The following is a 21,146-nucleotide window of genomic DNA, read 5'->3' as shown; positions in this document are numbered from 1 at the left end:
AGAGCTTCGGCTATTGGGCGGTATAAAAATGTAAGACAGAGAGAGAGAGAGAGAGAGAGAGAGAGAGAGACGCTTCCTTGGCACCCTGTCAAAGATTATAACTACAATCAACATCGCAATGTATGAAGGTCCAAACTAGTATCCTTGCCTTAAAAAAAAGAAAAGAAAAAAGATTGAATGACTTTTTAGAGTTCGTGCACTTGAATTCCAGGCATGTTCCAGCAAGTGCATTTGCCTCCTAAGAGTCACAAACAGTAAAAAGCAATAGATTTGGCTACTTTGCAACCATCCTTGTAGGTCCCGGTCTGCAAGAGACCCCTATCGCTTGTGTGAGCCCGAAAATGAATGCAAATGGTCATGTTTGGAAGGGAGAAGGTCATCGGAGCCCTGCCCCTTTCAGAAATGTGCTTTTTTGCTTTTTTCAGGGTGTGCTCTGGGAAGCACTATTTCATGTCACGCAAGCAATAGGGGCTGCTTATACTGAGGCTGGCCATGCATGGACGGATCCAATCGGATATTGCCCTATTATTTCTAAATACACATTTATATAAACATGTACAAACTGTATGCAAAACTCTCCCCTTTTGTCCTCTTTTTTGATGATGCACGTCTATTTCTATGGCAATACATAAGTGGCCATCCCAAGTAGGAGCTGCCCATTAGTCATTTAGAAGATAGATTATAGGACGAACTAGTGGGTCGTTACCAATAATCAGCCTTAAACTCAATGTATGTTGCCTTTGTTTACCATTTTGTTTAAATCAAGTAAAAGGTGGAGAGTTGTAAAAAGAGAGAGGAGACAGACATTTACAATTTACAAAATCTTTCTCAAAGGGTTGAAGTCCTCTTCTAGATGCATTTAAGCAGCCACCAGTACAATGATTTGAGATTTGGGTGAGGGAAGAATTTTGTTTCTTACTTTAAAACAGGAGATAAGAGAAGTATCACTGCTGCTGCAACTTATTTTAAGGTTAAAAACAATGTTTGATCTCCAAAAGTAGTTAAACAATCACATTTCAATACCTTTTCTGCGAGTTCAATGCAAGGTTACGTACTTCTTAATGAACTGCTTATATCTACAGATTTCAAAGCAGCATACAAAAATCATTTTTTAAAAACCCATAAAAATATAAAACTATTGCATAGAATCAATACACCATATCTATCTATATATCCATAAGAATAAAATGCATGGTAGGCTGAACTGAACCAGGAAGGGTTGCATGCATAGATGTGTCTTCAAATGAGGTTGTTCCAGGAAAGGGAAAAGCAAATGTTTGCAAAACTTTCAGAATTGTTGCACAGCATGCCCGTGACACTGATCAATGTTTAAATAATCTAAGCTACTGTACAATAATCACTGAGCATGCTGAAGAATGTTAGTGATTCAAAGGTGTGTGCAGAGGCCTGCTCCTATTTCTCTGCTACTTTCAACTAATTGCAGTATTTCATTTTCCTGGTTTAGATTATTAATAAGCCAAGATATGAACGAGCCTTTTTGCTTGCAGATGTAGCCTCTTTTTCTCTTCCTTTAGCAGCACAAGCAATCAAACCAGGAAGCCTCTAACTAATCATAGTTTCCCATTTCATCCAAAATGGGAAACTGTGATTACCAGATTTAGAACTAGCCAAGATCCTAAACCACGATTTGAAGTTTGTTCTTGACTTGTTGCAAAGCTTGTTTTTAACTTTTGTAAACCGCCCAGAGAGCTTTGGCGACGGGGCGGTATATAAACGCAATAAATAAATAAGTAAGAGAAACTGGATGAAATTATATAAACTATTTACAGTTAGAATAATTAGAAAGTGCAATTGTTTAACTGGTTTTCTCTATGGTAAATACCTTAAAAGAGGGGGTTTTCTCTCGATCAATGGAACGATGCACACATATTTTTCCATTGGTATTATCCTCAATAGTAAATAGTCCAGCCTCAGGATATTCATCCACACCGGGTCCACTTATTAAATATTTTATAGGTAAATTCTGTGCTACATCATTGAAGAGCTGCAAAACAAGACAAGTGGTTGATAAAAGACTAAGCATATTATTAAACTAAGAATTAAATTGAAAGATTATTTGTATTTACATTTTATATATTCTACACATGCATGCATGTGCACACACACCCCTCCAAAAGAGTCATGTACTGGATCAGCCTTCCTCAACCTGGGGCACTCCAGATGTGTTGGACTACAACTCCCAGAATGCCCTAGCCAGCTGGCTGAGGCATTCTGGGAGATGCAGTCCAACACATCTGGAGCGCCCCAGGTTGAGGAAGGCTGTACTGGATAATGATGATGATGATGATTTACATTTCTGTACTGTCCCAGAGCTAAAGCTCTCTGGGCAGTTAAAAAAATTAAAAACCATAAAAATACATTACACAGGGTGTAAAACCATTTATACATACACAAATAACATAGATCTCAAACAATCTTAAATTTGCCATCCATAAGGCAAATCCAGGACCTGCGTAAAAACGCATCAAATGCTGCCAAATGCGTAAGAGAAAAAGAAATGTCTTAACCTGATGCCGAAAAGATAGCAATGTTAGCGCCAAGCTATTCAGATATATAAAAAAGGGCAGGGCTCCTGCAGCTTTAACTGTTGTGATGAAGAGGAAATTTCACCAGGTGCTGCATGTATACAAATGGCACCTGCTGAAATTCCCTTTTTTATACAGCTGTTAAAGATACAGGAGCCCTGTCCTCCTTTTCATATGGTCAGACTAGCCAAGTGGAAGACAGAGGACCCAATAGAGGCAGCAAGATTATGGTTCTTTGCCACCTTCACTGTCCCTGAGTATACATAACCATAGGCACACACCAGTGTTCAATTGCATCCACTATGAGTCCTTCTGCATTTGCTCTCAAGCCAGCTCCTACGTTTGGTGCTAAAGGGTTTTTTAAAAGTCAACGAGCTATATTTTGCAATACTCCCAATGTGATGTAAAAGTGCAAAATTTGTATTAAAGATTGTTATCAATGGTACAATTATACAAGTAAAATATCCGGGGTCGGCAATTTTCCTAAAGTTAATTCCTGTGTGGTCTTACAGACCCAATACTCATGACCTTTTCCCTTTAAGGGTGCTTCATCTTACTTACTGTTGGGGCCAGAACTTTTCCTTGGGAATTCTGTTTGTGCTCAGAAACACAGCTCACAATGCAGCTCTTACTTAGCAGAGTAAGTTTATTAGCTTCAGACTTCTTTACAGTTCCGTGTCATTGTGCAGAGTGACAAAGGCTATACACATATACATATATACACAGTTTTTTTATCTATATTACATACAGCTGTGATTAGGCTAACCCAGCCTCAAGGATCTTTGGTATATTTATATCATTAACACAATGATATCTTAGAGAATCCTGGCAAGGTTCCCAGTACAGCTTCTATCTCAAGGTAATTCCTCACAGATAGTCTTCCTCTGTTTAGCCTTGAGATAGCCACACACACAATTTTAATGACTACACAAGCCTTTACTTTCTTATACTTAACACTTACCACACGTTTTAGTTTTTAAATAGTTTTTAATGCTTTATGTGTGTATGTTTTGTTTGGAAGCTGCAGCTCGTGCAAAATGCAGCAGCCAGATTGATTTTGGGAACCAGAAGTTTTGACCATATAACACCCGCTCTGGTCCACTTGCACTGGCTGCCTGTATGTTTCCGAGCCCAATTCAAGGTGCTGGTTTTGACCTATAAAGCCTTACACGGCTTGGGACCACAATACCTGACGGAACGCCTCTCCCGACGTGAATATACCCGGTCACTACGTTCAACATCTCAGGTCCTCCTCCGGGTGCCTACTCCGAGAGAGGCTTGGAGTGTGGCAACAAGGGACAGGGCCTTTTCAGTGGTGGCCCCAGACTGTGGAATGATCTCCCTGATGAGGCTCGCCTGGCACCAACGCTGCTATCTTTCCGGCGCCAGGTTAAGACTTTCCTCTTTGCCCAGGCATATGGCGGCACATCTTAATTACCCACATGTTTTAGTTTTTTAACGGTTTTTAATGTTTTATGTGTGTATGTTTTGTGTTTTAGAATTTTAAATTTTGTATACTCGTTTTAATCTTAATTTTAGAATTTCTGTAAACCGCCCAGAGAGCCCTGGCTATGGGAGCGGTATATAAGTGCAATAAATAAATAAATAAATAATTCTAGAAAAGGCTTTTATAGTAGCCATCACACTGCCTTATTCACAGAGGTATACTGAGCGCCCATATGATAACGTCTCCAACTTGTAAACCTCCCTTGTTTTCCCACCATGTCTTCCATCATTTTCCTTACCATTAAAGGAAAAAGAACAAAATTGCTGTACAATACCTTCTGGTTGCTAGCCCTAGGAGCCGTCTGTCTGGAAGTACCCTAAGCCTCCTGGACATAAGGATTAATGATTAACACCAACTCATATTAGAAACTGTTTTGTTCTAGAATAACAACTGTGTTGATAAATGAAAGTTTTCACCAAGTTGGGGTCATTCAGTATAGCATTCAGATGGTTGTGCCGCATGTCATTTTTCCACATCAGTTTTAATTCGGGTCTTTATTGACTGCACTGTCACTTCAAAGAAACCCTCAAATAAAATGAAAACCACAACAGGGGTGGGTGTAGTACGTCACAGAACAGCCAGCCCTTTTACATGCAGTACATTTATTTTATTAAATCATTTTTATATCACTATCAAATAAATATTAGGGTAGTGTACAATATTATCCCTTTGACCCTTTATGACTCTTTCTGAGGCCAAAGATAGATGGGGCGATATCCCGGGGATCGCCCCGGGATCATCCCTGTGTTAGATGACACACAGGGGATCCCGGGAGCAGGGAGGGATGATCCCTCCTTTTCCCTGGGGTATCTCCCTACAATTTTTTCGCATTTTTTCCACATTCTCAGGATGATCCCGAGACCGCGGAATTTGTGTCCGCACGATGCGGTTTGTCCCAGCTCCTCGCGAGTAACAGTGAGAAGCCTGGATCTGTGCCCATCGGGGGTGGGGTGGGGGGAAGCGGGGATTTTTTTTAAAAAAAACCTCACTGTTTTTCGCTCACGTGTTCGTGCGCTCTGTCTCCTTTAAAAACAAAAAAAGAGGCAGGCGCGACGTCCTCTTCCTCCTAGGACGTCGCACACCGTGTGTAGACAAGGGGGAGATCTCGCGATAACCCTACCGCAAGATTCTCCCTCCTCCGTCGCACTACACACAGTAGGTCTAGCCATGGCCTAAAAGAGCTATAAAAAAATCCCTTCCAAGATATTTTAAAGGTAGTGCCAAGAAAGATTTAGGAAGGGACTCAACATGTTATCGCAGAAGATAAGCAAACATAATCAGTGTCACTCATGTTCAAGGAGGGAGAATATAAACATGCTCAGTCTTGAGATTTCTGTTCTAGTTTCCTCCTACACTAAGTTTCATCAACAGAGCCTCCCATCAGAGTACTGTGGGGCTATAATTCAAAGCATGCTCCTTCTAAGGCCATAGCTAGACAGGGCTTTATCCTGGGGTGATCCCCGGGATCATCCCTGTGCATCCACATGACGCACAGGGGATCCTGGGACCAGGGAGGGATGATCCCTCCCTTGCCCCGGGATCTCACCCTCCACTTTGGCTCTGGTTTTTCCGAAGTCCCGGGCTGAGCCCGAAACCGCGAAACATATGGCCGGGCGCCGTGGATTGACCCAGCTCTGCGCGATTCCTCACAAGTAGCTGGGAGCTGCTTGTTTTAAGTTTTTTAAAAATGGTGGGGGCGACGCCTCTCCCTCTGAGGTCGTCGCACGTCACATGTAAACAGAGGAGGGATCTTGCAATTAACACAACATGAGATCTTCCCTCCTCCATCACAGGCTAACCGGTAGGTCTAGCTAAAGCCTAAGCGTTTCCAATTGACATCCTTCCCAAGGGTTAGCCTAGGTAATCTTTAAGATGCTATACCACTCTGTTGTCTTTTTCTGCAACTGATTAACAAACACATCATGGCAAAAGATTTTGTGAGCCAGAGTCCACTTCACCAGATGCTAATTGACTCTGGAGATCACAGCCAAAGATACAAAGTACTAGACTAAGAAAGTCTAGGGCTTGCTAAACAGATACATTTTTGCTTTTACCTCTCCAATAAATTTCGGGAATGGCCCTTTGTCTTCCTCCTTAACTTTCAGAGTGGTAATAACCCATCTCCTTTTTGTGCGACGTAAAGGACGCATACTGTCCAACAGCTCCAAATCCAGATCCTGGGAGTGAGATAGTGCATTTCTGTTATAACGGGTACAAAATTATGGTAAAAAAACACCACCACCACTGAAGCGGAGGGTTTTAAAATCATGTTCCTTTCAGTGATCAGATTAATAACAGGAGGCAACCTTCTTTTGTTCAAGATTACTATATCATACACATGCCATAAGTGAAGAGTACATGTTCAGGATCTAAAATGAACTCAATCTCATCCACATCATGATCTAAGATGTACTCAATCTCATCAGTCAATCAGCCGCTTCCTTCTCCCAGGACATACAAGCCATTAAAAAAGAAAAGAAATGAGATTTGCAAATAATTTCAATCTAGATTTTAAATAAATGTTAATAACTGAAGAATTTAGCAAAGTTCCAACCTGGCTGCTTGTATTTTGGATGGTCGTTCTTACACTGTCATGATCACCCAGTGCATGGTGGAAGCTGTTGACGGCAAGGACCTTAATGGATGGAGAAAGCGCTACTGTAAGAAGGATGCCATTTTACCAAAATTGTGTTTAATCCCAATACTTTACACTGAAAATCTGACAAATTTGCCACCCACACTTGCCCAGTCTAGCTTTGTTCTAATGATAGGTACAGGATGGGGAGCAGGTCACAGGGCTTTGTGTTTGCTCGCAAGCAAATCTCCGTTCCATGACTTGCTTTACCACGTGCATCTTTTCCAGCCGTGATCAATTCTAAGCAAAGTTTTCAAACCCTGGATTACAACTCTAGTTATGACGACATGCTTGGTTAGGTTGTTGTTCCCCGCCTCAATCCAATCAGAGAGGTGGGTAAGAAATATATTATTTATTATTATTATTATTATTATTATTATTATTATCATCATCATCCATGGTTAGTACCAATGCAGACACAATGTTAAACATAGTTAAAACTACCTAAACGTGCCTAGGAGAGAGGAGGAAGGAGCATCTGAGCCCATAGAACACTCCCAAATTCTTAACCACGATTAGATTAAAAATGTGTTGTCTGCATTGTGCAATTGAAGTTATGGTAACAGGCTAAACATGTTTCGAAATCGTGTGGTATGTCACATAATCCATTTCCACTACCAGCAAAGTTCCCCTATAGCAGCTTTTGCTCATACGCTAGATTCATTTGGCCTGGATTTCCAGGATCTTCACTGCATTTGGTTTGCTCTGCCTGCAGCATACTTTGGCCAAAGTGGTATTGGGGGGGCGGGGGGGATAACAACAATCTATGAGGACAGCCCTGCCTTAAAGTGGGTGTGGATGTGGTGACAGCTTCCTTACTTCTAACCGTAGTATTTTCTGAGACACCTCACAGTGGGGGAAATAATCATAGGAATTCAACATACAATGCAATGCTGTATCGTTGAGTTGGAGGTAAAGAGATTGTACCAGAGATAAATGACCTGGTTTGCAACCCACAACAACCCATGGTAGGTTGTGACCCTTGTTTGTTTCAGAGTGGCTTGTCATGTTGTCTGAACCCGAAACGATGGCTTAAACATGGGTCATTAACCACGCACAAGCCAACTTGAGAACACATGGCTTGTTGTTCAGGGTGGCTTATTTTCAGGGTGACTTGTCGTGACATGCGAACCTGGCAGCGTGGGTTCTGCATGGCCTGTTTGAAAGAGCTACAGAGCTGCCTGTCAAGAGAGGCAAAACACTCAGCCACTCCTTGCAGTGCCCTCCACCCCTTCTCCTCCAGGCTGACACTTCATTTGGCAGTGACCAGCTTTATCCCTTTGTGAGTCAAGTTGGCACAGGTATGTGTGTACGTGTGATTGACTTCTCTCTCCCTCTTTAATCTCCCCTTCCCACAGAGGGGGCATTTTGGCATGAAAACAGGAGGGTGGAAAGCTTAAATCACCCCTCCTAAATCACCATGCTGATTCAGGAATCATGGGGGGGGGGGGAGGTTGCGCACTTATAAAGAGGTAAGTCAATCACACATACACCAATAACTGCTTGGAAGAGAAATGTTGCTTGCCATTGGCTGCAAGTATTAGCCAAGGTGGCTTTTCTTTTAAGTGTTGCAGAAAATAAATAATAGCCTTGGAATCTCATCCTAAAAAGTAAGAAGATATTGCATGTGTATGTCAATGGAAGAGCAAGGCAAGAAAAGGGGGATCTTTATCACAGTGGGAGTATAGACAAGTTGTGATGCGAAGGCCCCTAGGATATGTACTGGGAGCAAGCAGGAGGACCAAGGGGTAAGCAAACCATGTCAAGATGGTGAGCACTTGATCCGTCGGCAGCAGCATGGCTTAGCAAGGGATCAACCAATCCACCCACCATGGCTTGTTTTCAGAATTGCTGATTGTACCACCTAGTAACTTGGCTTGTTGTGAAAAAGGGCTGTGAAAGTTTGTTAGTTTTTTTAAAAAAAACAACAACCTCGAAATAGATCTTCTTCAGGACTAGGCTCAATCTCTCTTTCCCCCCTCAACCAGGAAATAAGCTGCCAACTGTGGATAAGTACAAGCAAAAATGTATTTCATTCCCCCCCCCCGAATGTTTATGCCACATATTTGCTGCTCTCATATCAAATGAAAGATTAAGTAAATTTTTTAGCAAAGCCAATTCTGCAGAAGTTATCCGCTTTTCCTGTTCTATGTCATTCAACATCAAGCCACCAAATCACCCAAGAGATTTACTCAAAATTACATCAATTTCCATAAAGTTTATATGCCACAATAATACAAAGGATTTTCAACTAACTATATCAGGTTGGGCAGAGAGCAAGGCTGTTTAACCAGTTAGTATAAGACTGATCTCCAAGGCATGGCCCGGATGTTCTTCTGTATTTCTGTATCTAAATATCCCGTTGCATATGTTGGGACATGTTCCTACCAATTTCTCTGGGTAATATTGTTAGCAATTGTTTGCTTAATATGGTTTCCATGAAGAGGCTTCCTTACCCTCTCCCAAAAGAACTTCCTGGTTTGAAGACTGCTCAGAAATTGCCTGCAGGAGCTGCAAGGTTATTAAATGAGACCAGTCATTGGGATCATATCTCACTTGTACTTAAAGAGCTGTATTTACAAGGAGATTTACATTGGATGGAAGAAAAAACCATAAGTAAGGTAGAGATGAATTTGGAGAATGTTTTTTTTAAAGACGGAGGAAGAAAGTGGGTTGGAAGTATAGATAATCCACTTCTGAGGACGCAATGGGAAATTTGGAGTAAATTTAAAGGGAAGCTGCTTCCAAGCAACTCTCCCCTAGCACCGATAATAATGTTAAAGAATTTCCCAGAGGATCTAAAGGGTAGATTATGTAAAATATTAAAAGAGAAAAATAAAATAAAATTAAAGGATTGGGTAAGAGATATTAAAACAAGAGAGGATATGGAAAATTTGTTAAAGGAGAAGAAGCTATCGTGGCTAGAGTATGGTCAATTAGATCAATGGAATAAAAAGTGGATTAAAGATAATAGAATGTGCAGAAAGATGACGAGGTTTGAAGAATTAGTAGTAAGTAAGGAGAAAGGAAAAGGAGGTAGTATAGTTTTAAAAGGATTAATGAGTGAAATATATAAAATATTGTTAGAGAAGGAGTTTAGAGAGAATACAGAGAAAATGGTTTGGGAATCAGATTTGAAGATACAAATAGGGCGACAGAGCTGGGAGGGACTATGGAAACAAAGAGTGTTGAGAAGTTTATCAGTAAGAATAAAGGAGAATTATTTTAAAATTTTATGGAGGTGGTACCTAACCCCGGTTAGATTGAATAAGATAAGTGATCAACATTCAGCAAATTGTTGGAGAGGCTGTGGGGAAAAAGGAACGTATTTACATATGTGGTGGCAATGCAAATATGTACAAAGATTATGGAAGATGGTGTTCTCAGAAATTGAAGAAATAGTGGGAATGAAAATAGAACAAACACCAAAAATAGCATTGCTGTCACTATTTGAAGATATAAAGTGTGGAAAAGGAACTATAGAGCTGATATCGAGTTTGTTGGTTGCAGCACGACTGATGGTAGCTAGGAACTGGAAGATTCAAGGGGAATATTCTATTGAGGAATGGTATAAAGAAGTATGGGACATAGCCATTAATGATAAACTGACATGTAATATTAAGTGGAGAAAAGGCGTAACTAAAATAAATGAGTTCGAAGGAATCTGGAAACAGTTCCTAGTGTTTGTGTTTACTAAGGGAAGTGGGAAACCACCAGTAGAAGAAACGATTAGATTTTGGACTCAAGAATGATCCCGAGGTGGGGGGTGCACTTTTATGTTAAGAACGAAGATGTTGTAGTATGATAAGGTATATGTAATAGTTTTTGATATTTGTACTCAACAATTATTCAATATGTATGTAGCAGATGTTTGAAGTTTTTTTTTCCTATTGTGTTTGTTTTAGTTATATTTTGGAATTTTTTTTATGTTTATATAGTGTTGAAAATGAATAAAAAATAAATAAATAAATAAATAAATAAATAAAAAGAGAGCTGTATTGGCTTGTGGTCCCTTTCCCAGCCCAACCCAAAATGTTGGTGCTTATCTTTAAATACCCACATGGATTAGGAGCTGGAAACTTGAAGCAATGCTTAATGCTACACCAAACTGCCCATGCACTGGAGTAGTCTTCATAGGGATGTGCAAATCATCAAAATTTGAGCTCACCAAAGTTCTGCGAATTACATCGGACAGATCGTGAGTTTTGTTTACTTCTTTTCGCATAAAAATACCCATGCATTTCCATGCATCTTTTTTTCCAAATGCGTCATCGTCAAGACAGCCCCTTGGTGCCATGCAGATGAGTTCTGTGCCCGCATGCTCCCTCATGCCCTTGATGCAACGTGTTATTGTAGATTCAAAGTGCTGGTACTAACATTCAAAGCTCTAAACGGCTTGGGGTCAGGTTATTTGAAGGAACGCCTCCTCCCATATGTACCTGCCCGGACCTTAAGATCATCCACAGGGGTCCTTCTCCGCGAGCCCCTGCCAAAGGAAGTGAGGCAGGTGGCTACCAGGAGGACGGCCTTCTCTTCTGTGGCACCCCAGCTGGTGCCTACACTGTATTCCTTCCGTCACCAGCAGAAGACCTTTTTATTTTCTCAGTATTTTAACACCTAATTTAACATAAATTTAAACTTTGCTGTTTTAATTCCGTATTTTAATCAATATCAATTTCTGCTGTGTGGTTTTGTCCTGGTTGTGCTTTTTATATTGTATTTTGTATTTGTGTTTTTAGACTATTGGTTGTTTTGGTGTGCTTTTCATGGTTTTTATTTTTGTGAACCACCCAGAGAGCTTCAGCTATTGGGCGCTATAAAAATGTAATAAATAAATAAAATAAATAAAATAATTGATCCTACTTGTACTTTCTGTTTTCAAGACAGAAGCTTGTAGAAGATGATGGCTATATCTACACCAAGCAAGGTATGTCACTTTGAAAACAGTTTGAAAATTGTTTAAGGAGTGTGTCCTGGGCCTCAACAGTTGTCACTACTGTTATAAACTAAATCCTGTCGTTTTTTCCTGTATAATATTGCCAGGATTCGATCATTTTTGTCTGTCTCGTCTGCCAAGACTCTTGTTCATGCATTGGTTATTTCTCGGTTGGACTACTGCAACCTTCTTCTCACTGGCCTTCCTTCTTCTCACATCAGTCCGTTGGTTTCTGTTCACCACTCTGCTGCTAAGATCATCTTCTTGGCTCGCCGCTCTGACCATGTTACTCCACTTCTGAAATCTCTTCATTGGCTTCCAATTCACTTCAGAATCCAATATAAACTTCTCCTGTTGACCTACAAAGCTTTTCACTGTCTAGCTCCTTCCTATCTCTCCTCTCTCATCTCACACTATTGCCCCGCTCGTGCTCTTCGCTCCTCTGATGCCATGTTTCTCGCCTGCCCAAGGGTCTCTACTTCCCTTGCTCGGCTTCGTCCATTCTCTTCTGCTGCCCCTTATGCCTGGAACGCTCTTCCAGAACATTTGAGAACTACAAGTTCAACCGCAGCTTTTAAAGCTCAGCTAAAAACTTTTCTTTTTCCTAAAGCTTTTAAATCTTGATTTTGTTCTGACTTTATACTGTTAGTTTTACCCTACCCAGTGCCTGTTTACCCTACCCTGTGCCTGTTTGCATTCTCTTCCCCTCCTTATTGTTTTATTATGATTTTATTAGAATGTAAGCCTATGCGGCAGGGTCTTGCTATTTACTGTTTTACTCTGTACAGCACCATGTACATTGATGGTGCTATATAAATAAATAAATAAATAAATAAATAAATAAATATAATAATAATAATAATAATAATAATAATAATAATAATAATAATAAAGCAGTAGTGTAGATCCTGCCAACAAGAGGGGGATAAACTGGTAACTATGGCTGCTGTGCTTCTCTCTTATGCTGCAATGTGCTCAGCCTCCTTTTAAAGTGTGACTTAATTCTCCCAACCAAAATCCTACTATGAAGCCTAGCAATTAGGAAATACAGTATTTGCCATTCATGTTAACTGAGGCATATCAAGTCTGGATTTAAAATGACTTTATGTTGACTCTATCTTCACGTCTCCTTTTTCCAACTGTGCGATTAATCTCTTGTGAGAAAAACAAAGCTCTCTGCACAATACAAAACTAACGTAACGAAAGGCCAAGCTTCTGTCATGTGTTCCATTCCAAGGATCTGGCCCACCCAAACAAAGAATGCAGAATTACCTGCAGGTTTTCAGTTATTTTCACTGACGTCTGCCTTAAAGATACAGCATTTTGATCCCAAGTAATGTATATGGATACCTGAACTTTGGAGTACCCTCCAAAGCACATGTGGAAGGGTGGGAGACGCAAGAGAGCACTGGGAAGGAAAGGAAGCGAGAGTCCGCTTGTACAAGGGGAAGTCCGCTTGCCTGACATTGGATGGAGCCCTAAGAATGAATATAAAGTTCTCTGCTGGATTAGACCCCAAACCCATCTAGTGCAGCATCCTTCTTCCCACGATAATCAACTAGAGGCCTAAAGGAAACCCATGAACATGAACCAATTACATCAATGCATAATTTATTGGTTTTGTCCACCAGGGGAAGAGCCTTCAGTGTGGTGGCTCCCTTCCTGTGGAATTCCCTACTTCTGGAGGTCAGGCAGGAGCCAACTTTGTACTCCTTTCGGCGCCTCCTGAAAACGTCATTATTCCAGGAAGCCTTTCCTTAATGTCCAGCCATGAGTCACTGTATTTGCTTCTTTTAAAAACTCCCATCGGGGGGGGGGGGGAGCAGGGAAATTAAAAAAAACAAACTACCTTTGAGCACACGAGTGCTCGTGCACTTCTTGTTTTCTTTAAAAAAATGGCGGGCGTGACATCCTCTCCCTCCGAGGTTGTCATCATGTGCCATGTGTTAACAGAGGGGGAGATCTTGCAATAACAATATCGCGAGATCCTCACCCCTCCATCACGCTAAACCCGTAGGTTTAGCTGAGGCCCAACTCTAACTATGAGGTCATTTAGACGTTATGTCCAAGTTTATAAAAACCTATTTTACATAGAACTTCTTTAGTTTTAATTCCTTTAAAATATTCTGTCTGGATCTAACTCATCGTTCTCAATTTTTATGGAGGCAATTTGATACATATGTTAATATGGCTCAGCCAAACATATCAGGTGGGAGTAAAGGGAAGGCCATTTCACAACATGCTGTCACAAAGTAAGTATCACTGTCCCTTCAGTGGAGCATCCCAGATTTTCACAAAAGCTCTTATATCCTCCTTCACAGCATTTCCTAGAGAGTATTCAGCAGTACTCAAGAACACTCTCGTTTCTATCTGTGGGAGTCAACTTCAACACCCCATCTGGTCAGGGAATTTATTGGTTTTGAATATAGGAACAGTGTCTCATAACAATCTGAAATTATGTAGAACAGCTTGTGTCAGCTCAATCGGCGCTTAAAAATGAGAACTATTGTATGCAATTTGTAAGAAAAAGAAAGAAAGAAAGAGGAAAAGCTTGTGGGGGACGGACACTAACTTACTCATGGGCTCCCGCTCGTATAATGTAAATATATCTCATACCATGATGGAATTCATATAAGAGAATAAATTAGCAATACTGTTTTTAACTTTTGTAAACCGGCCAGAGAGCTTCAGCTATGGGGCGGTATATAAATGTAACAAATAAATAAATAAAAGTCAGTGTGGTGTAGTGGTCTCTGACTAGGACTGAGGAGACCCAAGTTCAAATCTGTGGATCTCAGTGACTGGGCCAATGTCACCCAACATCTCTCAGTTTAATCTACCTCAAAAGGCTGTTGTGCAAATAAAAGGCAAAGCCATGTATGCCACATTTAACTCCTTTGAGGAATGATGAGACATAAATGTAATTAGAATGATTAGCATAAGTTAGGATCTCCCATTGTTGACTCTTTCTTTTGAAGACTTCCTTACCCGTCCCACCCACTCGCCTTTTCTGCTGTTTATTTTCCCCATTACTATCGTCCTGATTTCTTCTGTTCCCTTGTCTATCTCATCTAAAAAGGTGAAATTCTTAGTGATACCCTGTCTATTTTTATAGTTATTATAAATTGAGAAAATTTGCTGGGAAGTCCCTCTGAGTACTTTATGCCTCTTTCCTGGAGTTCTTCTGTTATGATTCTTAATTTTTCCTTAGTTCTAGGTGCTATATCAGGCAATAGTGACCTTCTTTAGCACCAGGACAAATGACAGCTTTAAGTAGAGAGGCTTTACTCCTCATGTTCTCCCTTTTGAGTACAAACAAAGGTCTGATTATTATATCTTCAAAATGCTGATAAGGGACCACCCCTTTCTGGCCTAATTGGGCCTTCTTTTTCATAATTAAAGCTGGAATTCTGCGGCAGCTAAAAGATAGAAGAATACTCTTGCAGTATCCATCATTAAGGAGACCCTTCGTTGATTTTAGATCTACATTTCCTGCAGAGGGACATAGTAATAGTTTCAGATGTCGTTTAGCCCAATAAACAGAGTCCCAATGGGGAAGTGATCCCCTGTAAGGAAGTAGATAAACTACAGCCTCGCATGGTCTCAGTACTGAGCCATTTGAATGGGACGGCATTCCTGCTTCTTTAACTCTCTCCAAACTATTCCGAATGTTTGGGATTTCTCTGCTCCTCTCTGGGTTGTGTTGCAGGGGGTGTGAGGGTGCATTGCAGCTTGTCTTCCAAACTGTCCAGCTTCTTAACAATATAGTCCAAACGTGCAAAAATAATTCGAACTGGCTGGCTGGTAAGCAGGCAACATTCCCCTAGCACAGCGGTTCTCAACCTGTGGGTCGGGACCCCTTTGGGGGTCGAATGACCCTTTCACAGGGGTCGCCTAAGACCATCGGAAAACACATATTTCCGATGGTTTAGGAAACTGTTTTGACTGAACTATGTCATGTATCATCTTTTGTATTATTAAAGCTATTGTTATGTATTATTTTCATTAGCAAACCATCCCATGACAATGGATCGCGTAGAGAAGAACGAAAATAATTTTATGGTTGGGGGTCACCACAACATGAGGAACTGTATTAAAGGGTCGCGGCATTAGGAAGGTTGAGAACCGCTGCCCTAGCAGTTCTATTTTTCTGTCCAGCAGGCTCTGTTCAGCAACTAAGGGAGTATTCACATGGTTAACTTTATCCTTCTCCTTGGATCCTGAGAGTATCGGCTCAGCCATTTCTGTATGCAGAGGGTTAAAGCGATTCCGTAACGGCGTAGCAAACTACTTAGGAGGCAGAAGATAATTATCCAGGCTACTCTGCTTAAGATTTAAAGACTCCACATCACCATCCTTATCAGGACACCTAGGTCTTTTCGCTCGTCTCATTCTTTGGCTACTATCTAAACTGTTCCTCTTTTAAGGAGCAAGTCAGTAATCAAATTGGTAACAACAAGCAGTTGAACTTCCAATAGCGGGTTCTCATCTTCAGCCCCGGCATAAACACAGGTGTTTTTTATTACTGCTGCCTCTTAGTTGCTGTTATACGCAGCAAAAATAAGGATAAAAATACGTTTGGCAGAAATTAGCAAGCCACCAAGACAGCTGAATTCAGCCAGTCACCGCAAACAAAAGAAATTCACCAGAACTAGAAGTGCTTCCAAGTGGCTGTATACTCCCACTGTTAACTGATAAGACTAAAAGCACAAGTCCATCAGAGTAAAAGGAAAAGCAAAAATATTTTAAAACACTCACGTAGCTGAAGTCTAAAACTATCTGCTGCAACCTGTTCCAATCTGAGGTCTTCAGCAGCTAATTTGAGGGCAGAAAGGCAAAAACAAACACAGAGCTACAGCAAAGCTCCCCCTTAGTGCTAGAGGATAGTATTTAAAATGGGCAGATCAATCCTATCAGTGGGAGCAAGTAGATTCAAAGGCCTTCGCTAGACCCACCAGTCTAGCGGGATGGAGGGGTGAAGATCTGGAGATGTTTTTATCGTGAGATCTCCCTCTCTGTTTACACGTGGCACGTGACGACGTCAGAAGGCGAGGATGTTGCAGCTGCCATTTTTAATTTTTTCTTAAAGAAGAACAGTGCATGAACGCTCGTGCGCAAGAAGGTAGGGTTTTTTTTAAAGTTTAAATTTAATTTTCCCCCTCCCCCCACCCCAACCCCAATGAGCGCAGAGCTCCTGAGGAGCTCTGAGCCCCATGCATGGGTCCCGGTTTGTCATGAGGAACCGGGGCAACCCACAATGCCCGCCCACACGTTCTTCCCGAGACCACAGAAAAAGTGGGCCTAAAGTGTAGGGTGAGATCCCAGGGCAAGGGAGGGATCATCCCACCCTGATCCTGGGATCCCCTGTGCATCATGTGGATGCACAGGGACGATCCCAGGGATCGCCCCGGGATTTCGCCCCATCTAGCTATGGCCAAAGGCTGAGGAACTGAAGGCTTATCCAATAGTGACTTGGATCTCATGCCACAGGGTAAAAGGAAGGGAAGAGTGGAGATTTTTTTTCTTTTCTGGTGGGTTGGCTTTATTTGATTGGGAGTGTTGTTGTTTTTATAATTTTCTTCCCATTGGTTGCAACAGGAGGGAAGTTATATATCCCAGCTCATAACTGGCGTTCATTTCCCTACATGCGAGAGCCATGGCAGAGGAACGGGAAGGCTATTGTTCCTGAGAATCCAAGCATTCTTACGATCCGACCAAAACAGGCTTGCTGAATGTGCCCTTTTCACCTTTACTGGCATAGAAGCTCTGACATCAGATCGAAAAGGACTTTCTGTGGCAGCTAGGATGGTGTTGCAAGATCTGTCCCTCCAAGGTTACACCACCCTCTGAGTGGGGAGATCACAAATATCCTAAGCACCATAAGACTGCAGCCTGTCTCATCTTAGAGGATTTTACTAACTCACCTCTGGGCTTAACTGAACTGCTATTTAGAGTTTATCTCCCATACAGATTCCAGATAGACTAGGTTCTCAGCTTCTAGACACCTTCTTGAATTCTTCTTCCCCACAAATGCCAAACTGTCCTTTCCACATTCCGTTTCCCTGTCCCTCAAATATTTGCTTAATTTTATTATAGCGCCTAATATTTCTTTCTATCTTGCATCTCCATTATTTTAATCCCTTGTTTATCTTTGTGGGTCATGGGAATGCAGGAATCTGCCCTATACTGAATCAGACCCCTTGGTCCATCTAGTCCAATATTGTCGACACTGACTGGCAGCAGTGGGTCTCCAGGGTTTCGAGGAAGCCAGGGATTGAACCTGGAACCTTCACAAAGCAGGTGTCTTACATTGAGCCACAGCCCCTCCCTGTCTATGCTTTTTATTTCTATTTTCAGAGATCCATTTTATTTATATATAAGGTTATTCTATAGATTTCATCCATTTGTTCCCTCAAGAGCTTTACTTCATTCCTATACCTTATATTTGCCCAGTAACACTCAGCCGTTAACACGATTGCAATAAAATACTAACAAATTACACATCTATTTTATGCTGCACTCTGTGTGCTTTCTTGGGCATGTACGCTGACATCTAGTTCAGGGTCTGTTACACAACACTGTACGGATAATTTCTCATTGTGGTTCATTTCCTTATTATTATGATTCCCACCCCCCCCACCCCCAAATGTCTTTGTAATAACTTCCTTAGATAATTTATGAGGAGAGAAGATTTCCTCAAATTCTTCTATGGAAGTGCTCCAAAGAAGGGCCATTTAGCACCTACAATTCTTTTACCAGTTTTCCCTTTCTTCACCAAACAAGATTTAATTGACATTTGTCTCTCACTAACATTTCCTGCCACTATTCCATGTAGCTGTTGGTTACCATCTTTCTTTGCAGATGTGTTAAAAATGAACAAAATACATACAAAATCCATGAATAGCAGACATCATCTTTCAATGGGCATCTCTTCTACAGAAAATAATGCCTCTTCTAAGCTGGTGTGTGCGTTACAGCATTTGCATGCAGCATGTTAAAACAATGGAATAATGCTTTACTCTTTAAAACTATTATTTTTAACTTGTGCAAATGTAGGCAGATGTAATCAGTTGAAATTCATACACATGGTTAACCATTTATTTTATCAGGTATACTTTGAGGTGGATTCCTGCATTGAGCAGAGAGTTGGATTCGATGGCCTTATAGGCCCCCTTCCAACTCTACTATTCTATGATTCCCATGTTTTAAACTTCGGCCTCAGGTAGACCTACCAGTCTAGCACGACAGAGGGGTGAAGATCTCGCGATAATTTTATTGCGAAATCTTCCCCTCTGTTTACACGCAGCATGCGACAACCTCAGAGGGAGAGGGCGTCGCGCCCGCCATTTTTTTAAAAGAGGAAGGAGCGCATGAGTAAGGTAAGTGGGTTTTTTATTTTTAAATTTTTTTTCCTGCTCCACCCCACTCCACCCCTGATGTGCACGGGTCCCAGTTCCTCGCAAGTAACCACGAGGAGCCAGGACAAACTGTGACAATGGGCCAGTTTCCGCGGTCTCGAGATCATCCCGAGACCGCAGAAAAAGCGGGCCTAAAGTGTAGGGACATATCCCGGGGCAGGGGAAGGATCATCCCTCCCTGATCCCGGGATCCCCCGTGCGTCATGTGAACGCACAGGGATGATCCCGAGGATTGCCCCAGGATAAAGCCTCGTCTAGCTATGGCCTTCTATTCAGATGATCACATCTCAGCTTAAAAGCTGAGGGATGAGTGAGCATTTTGTCTGCACATGCAGCCCCCTTTGCTCTTCCCTCTGTCTGAGCTGGCAAACAAAGCCAGCCATGAGCTGGGACATTGGCTTGGCTTGATTTACTTTTTGGCACAGCTGCAGCCTCAAGACACATTTGCATCTTAGCTTTTTATCTGATAAAAGATATCTTAGTTAATAAATGCTAGGAGTTTAAATTATTAGGAGATCATTGATCAACTCTGCATGAAGTTGAGTATGAGAAAAATGTGGCATTTAAGGGACAAAAAAGGCAGACTTTGTTATTATCTGTTTTTATGCTTTTAAATTTTGTATATTGATTTTTAATTATTGTTTAATCTTTGTAAACCACCTAGAGAGCTTCGGCTATGGGGTGGTATTGAAATGTAATAAATAAATAAATAAATAAATAAGTCTTAAATTTTATCCAAACTGGGAAGCTATGGTTAAACAAGTCACAGCTTAATAGCCTTGCTTGTTCCAAAGCTGTCAACACCACACTCAGATGAAAGTAGCTCTAAGCAGGTGGGGAGTGCACTTCATATTATTATTATTATTATTTATTTATATAGCACCATCAATGTACATGGTGCTGTACAGAGTAAAACAGTAAATAGCAAGACTCTGCCGCATAGGCTTACATTCTAATAAAATCATAATGAAACAATAAGGAGGGGAAGAGAATGCAAACAGGCACAGGGTAGGGTAAGCAGGCACAGGGTAGGGTAAAACTAACAGTATAAAGTCTGCACAACATCAAGTTTTAAAAGCTTTAGGAAAAAGAAAAGGAGGACAGGGCTCCTGTATCTTTAACAGTTGTATTGAAAAGGGAATTTCAGTAGGTGCCATTTGTATATATGGAGAACCTGGTGAAATTCCCTCTTCATCACAACAGTTAAAGCTGCAGGTGCCCTGCCCTCTTTTAAACCTAGTCACTCTAGTATAGCTCCTGCAGCTTTAACTGTTGTGATGAAGAGGGAATTTCACCAGGTTCTCCATATATACAAATGACACCTGCTGAAATTCCCTTTCCTATGCAACTGTTAAAGATACAGGAGCCCTGTCCTCCTTTTCATACGGTCATCCTAACTTCCTTCACCTGAGTACAGAGCCGTATCATGGAAAGATGGTTCCTGAGCAAAGGCTGAGATTCCCAGGGAGACGGGAGTCCTGGGAATTCCCCCCACCCCAATCCCACTTTTCAAGAATAAACCAGCCAGCTTTGGTGCACAGCCAAAGAAAAAAAAACAAAGAGTCTTGTGGCACCCTAAACACAAACAAATGTATACGCTTCAATGGACCGGAGTCAGTTGGGTTTCAATTAGAACCAGCCAGAACTTTAAAGCAGCTATCCAAGGTGATGAAAGTAATTTGGGGGTACGGTTTGAATAGCTCCTTTAGAGCTCTGGCTGGTTCTGAGTGAAACCCAAAAAGGATTCCCCGCCTCACCGAAATCGGAGCCACCAGTCTAAACTGGGTTCAGTCCACTCCATCAGATGCATGGAAGTTTACAAGACCGGCGTGAGCGCGCTACGTCTTTTAAGGCGCCACAAGCCTCGCCTTGGCCGTTTTTGCTGCAACCAACTAACAGGGCTTCTCTGGCGACCGAAGCCAATGAAAGTTAGAACCGGGCAAAGCGTTTCGCCTCCGTGAGTCCCATCATCCCCGATCTCTGATTGATCTCCAAGCGGACCTCCCTCCCTCGCTCCCTTCCTTCCTACCGCCAGGTGGAAAAGTGCAGCGCCGGACACGCGCCGGCGCTCCGCGACCCCCAAACGAGCGCTCTTCGTCCGCAT

General features: G+C 41.6%; 1 protein-coding gene across 1 annotated transcript in view; it reads right to left on the bottom strand.

Moving 5' to 3' along the window:
• The window catches only part of CDH26 (cadherin 26), a 45,995-nt gene extending 24,849 nt beyond the window's left edge, over positions 1 to 21,146 (bottom strand). Inside the window, exons 1-4 of the mRNA XM_063142510.1 lie at positions 21,072 to 21,146; positions 6,608 to 6,688; positions 6,108 to 6,230; positions 1,844 to 2,005 (exon numbers count right to left, since the gene is read on the bottom strand). Of these exons, the coding sequence (XP_062998580.1) occupies positions 1,844 to 2,005; positions 6,108 to 6,230; positions 6,608 to 6,688; positions 21,072 to 21,146 (441 nt within the window). The remainder of the gene's footprint in view (positions 1 to 1,843; positions 2,006 to 6,107; positions 6,231 to 6,607; positions 6,689 to 21,071) is intronic.

Source organism: Elgaria multicarinata, chromosome 1 (assembly GCF_023053635.1).
Source record: "Elgaria multicarinata webbii isolate HBS135686 ecotype San Diego chromosome 1, rElgMul1.1.pri, whole genome shotgun sequence".
Classification (NCBI taxonomy): Eukaryota; Metazoa; Chordata; class Lepidosauria; order Squamata; family Anguidae; genus Elgaria; species Elgaria multicarinata.
Note: the sequence above shows the minus strand (reverse complement) of the source record. Positions and strands in the feature narration are given on the sequence as shown.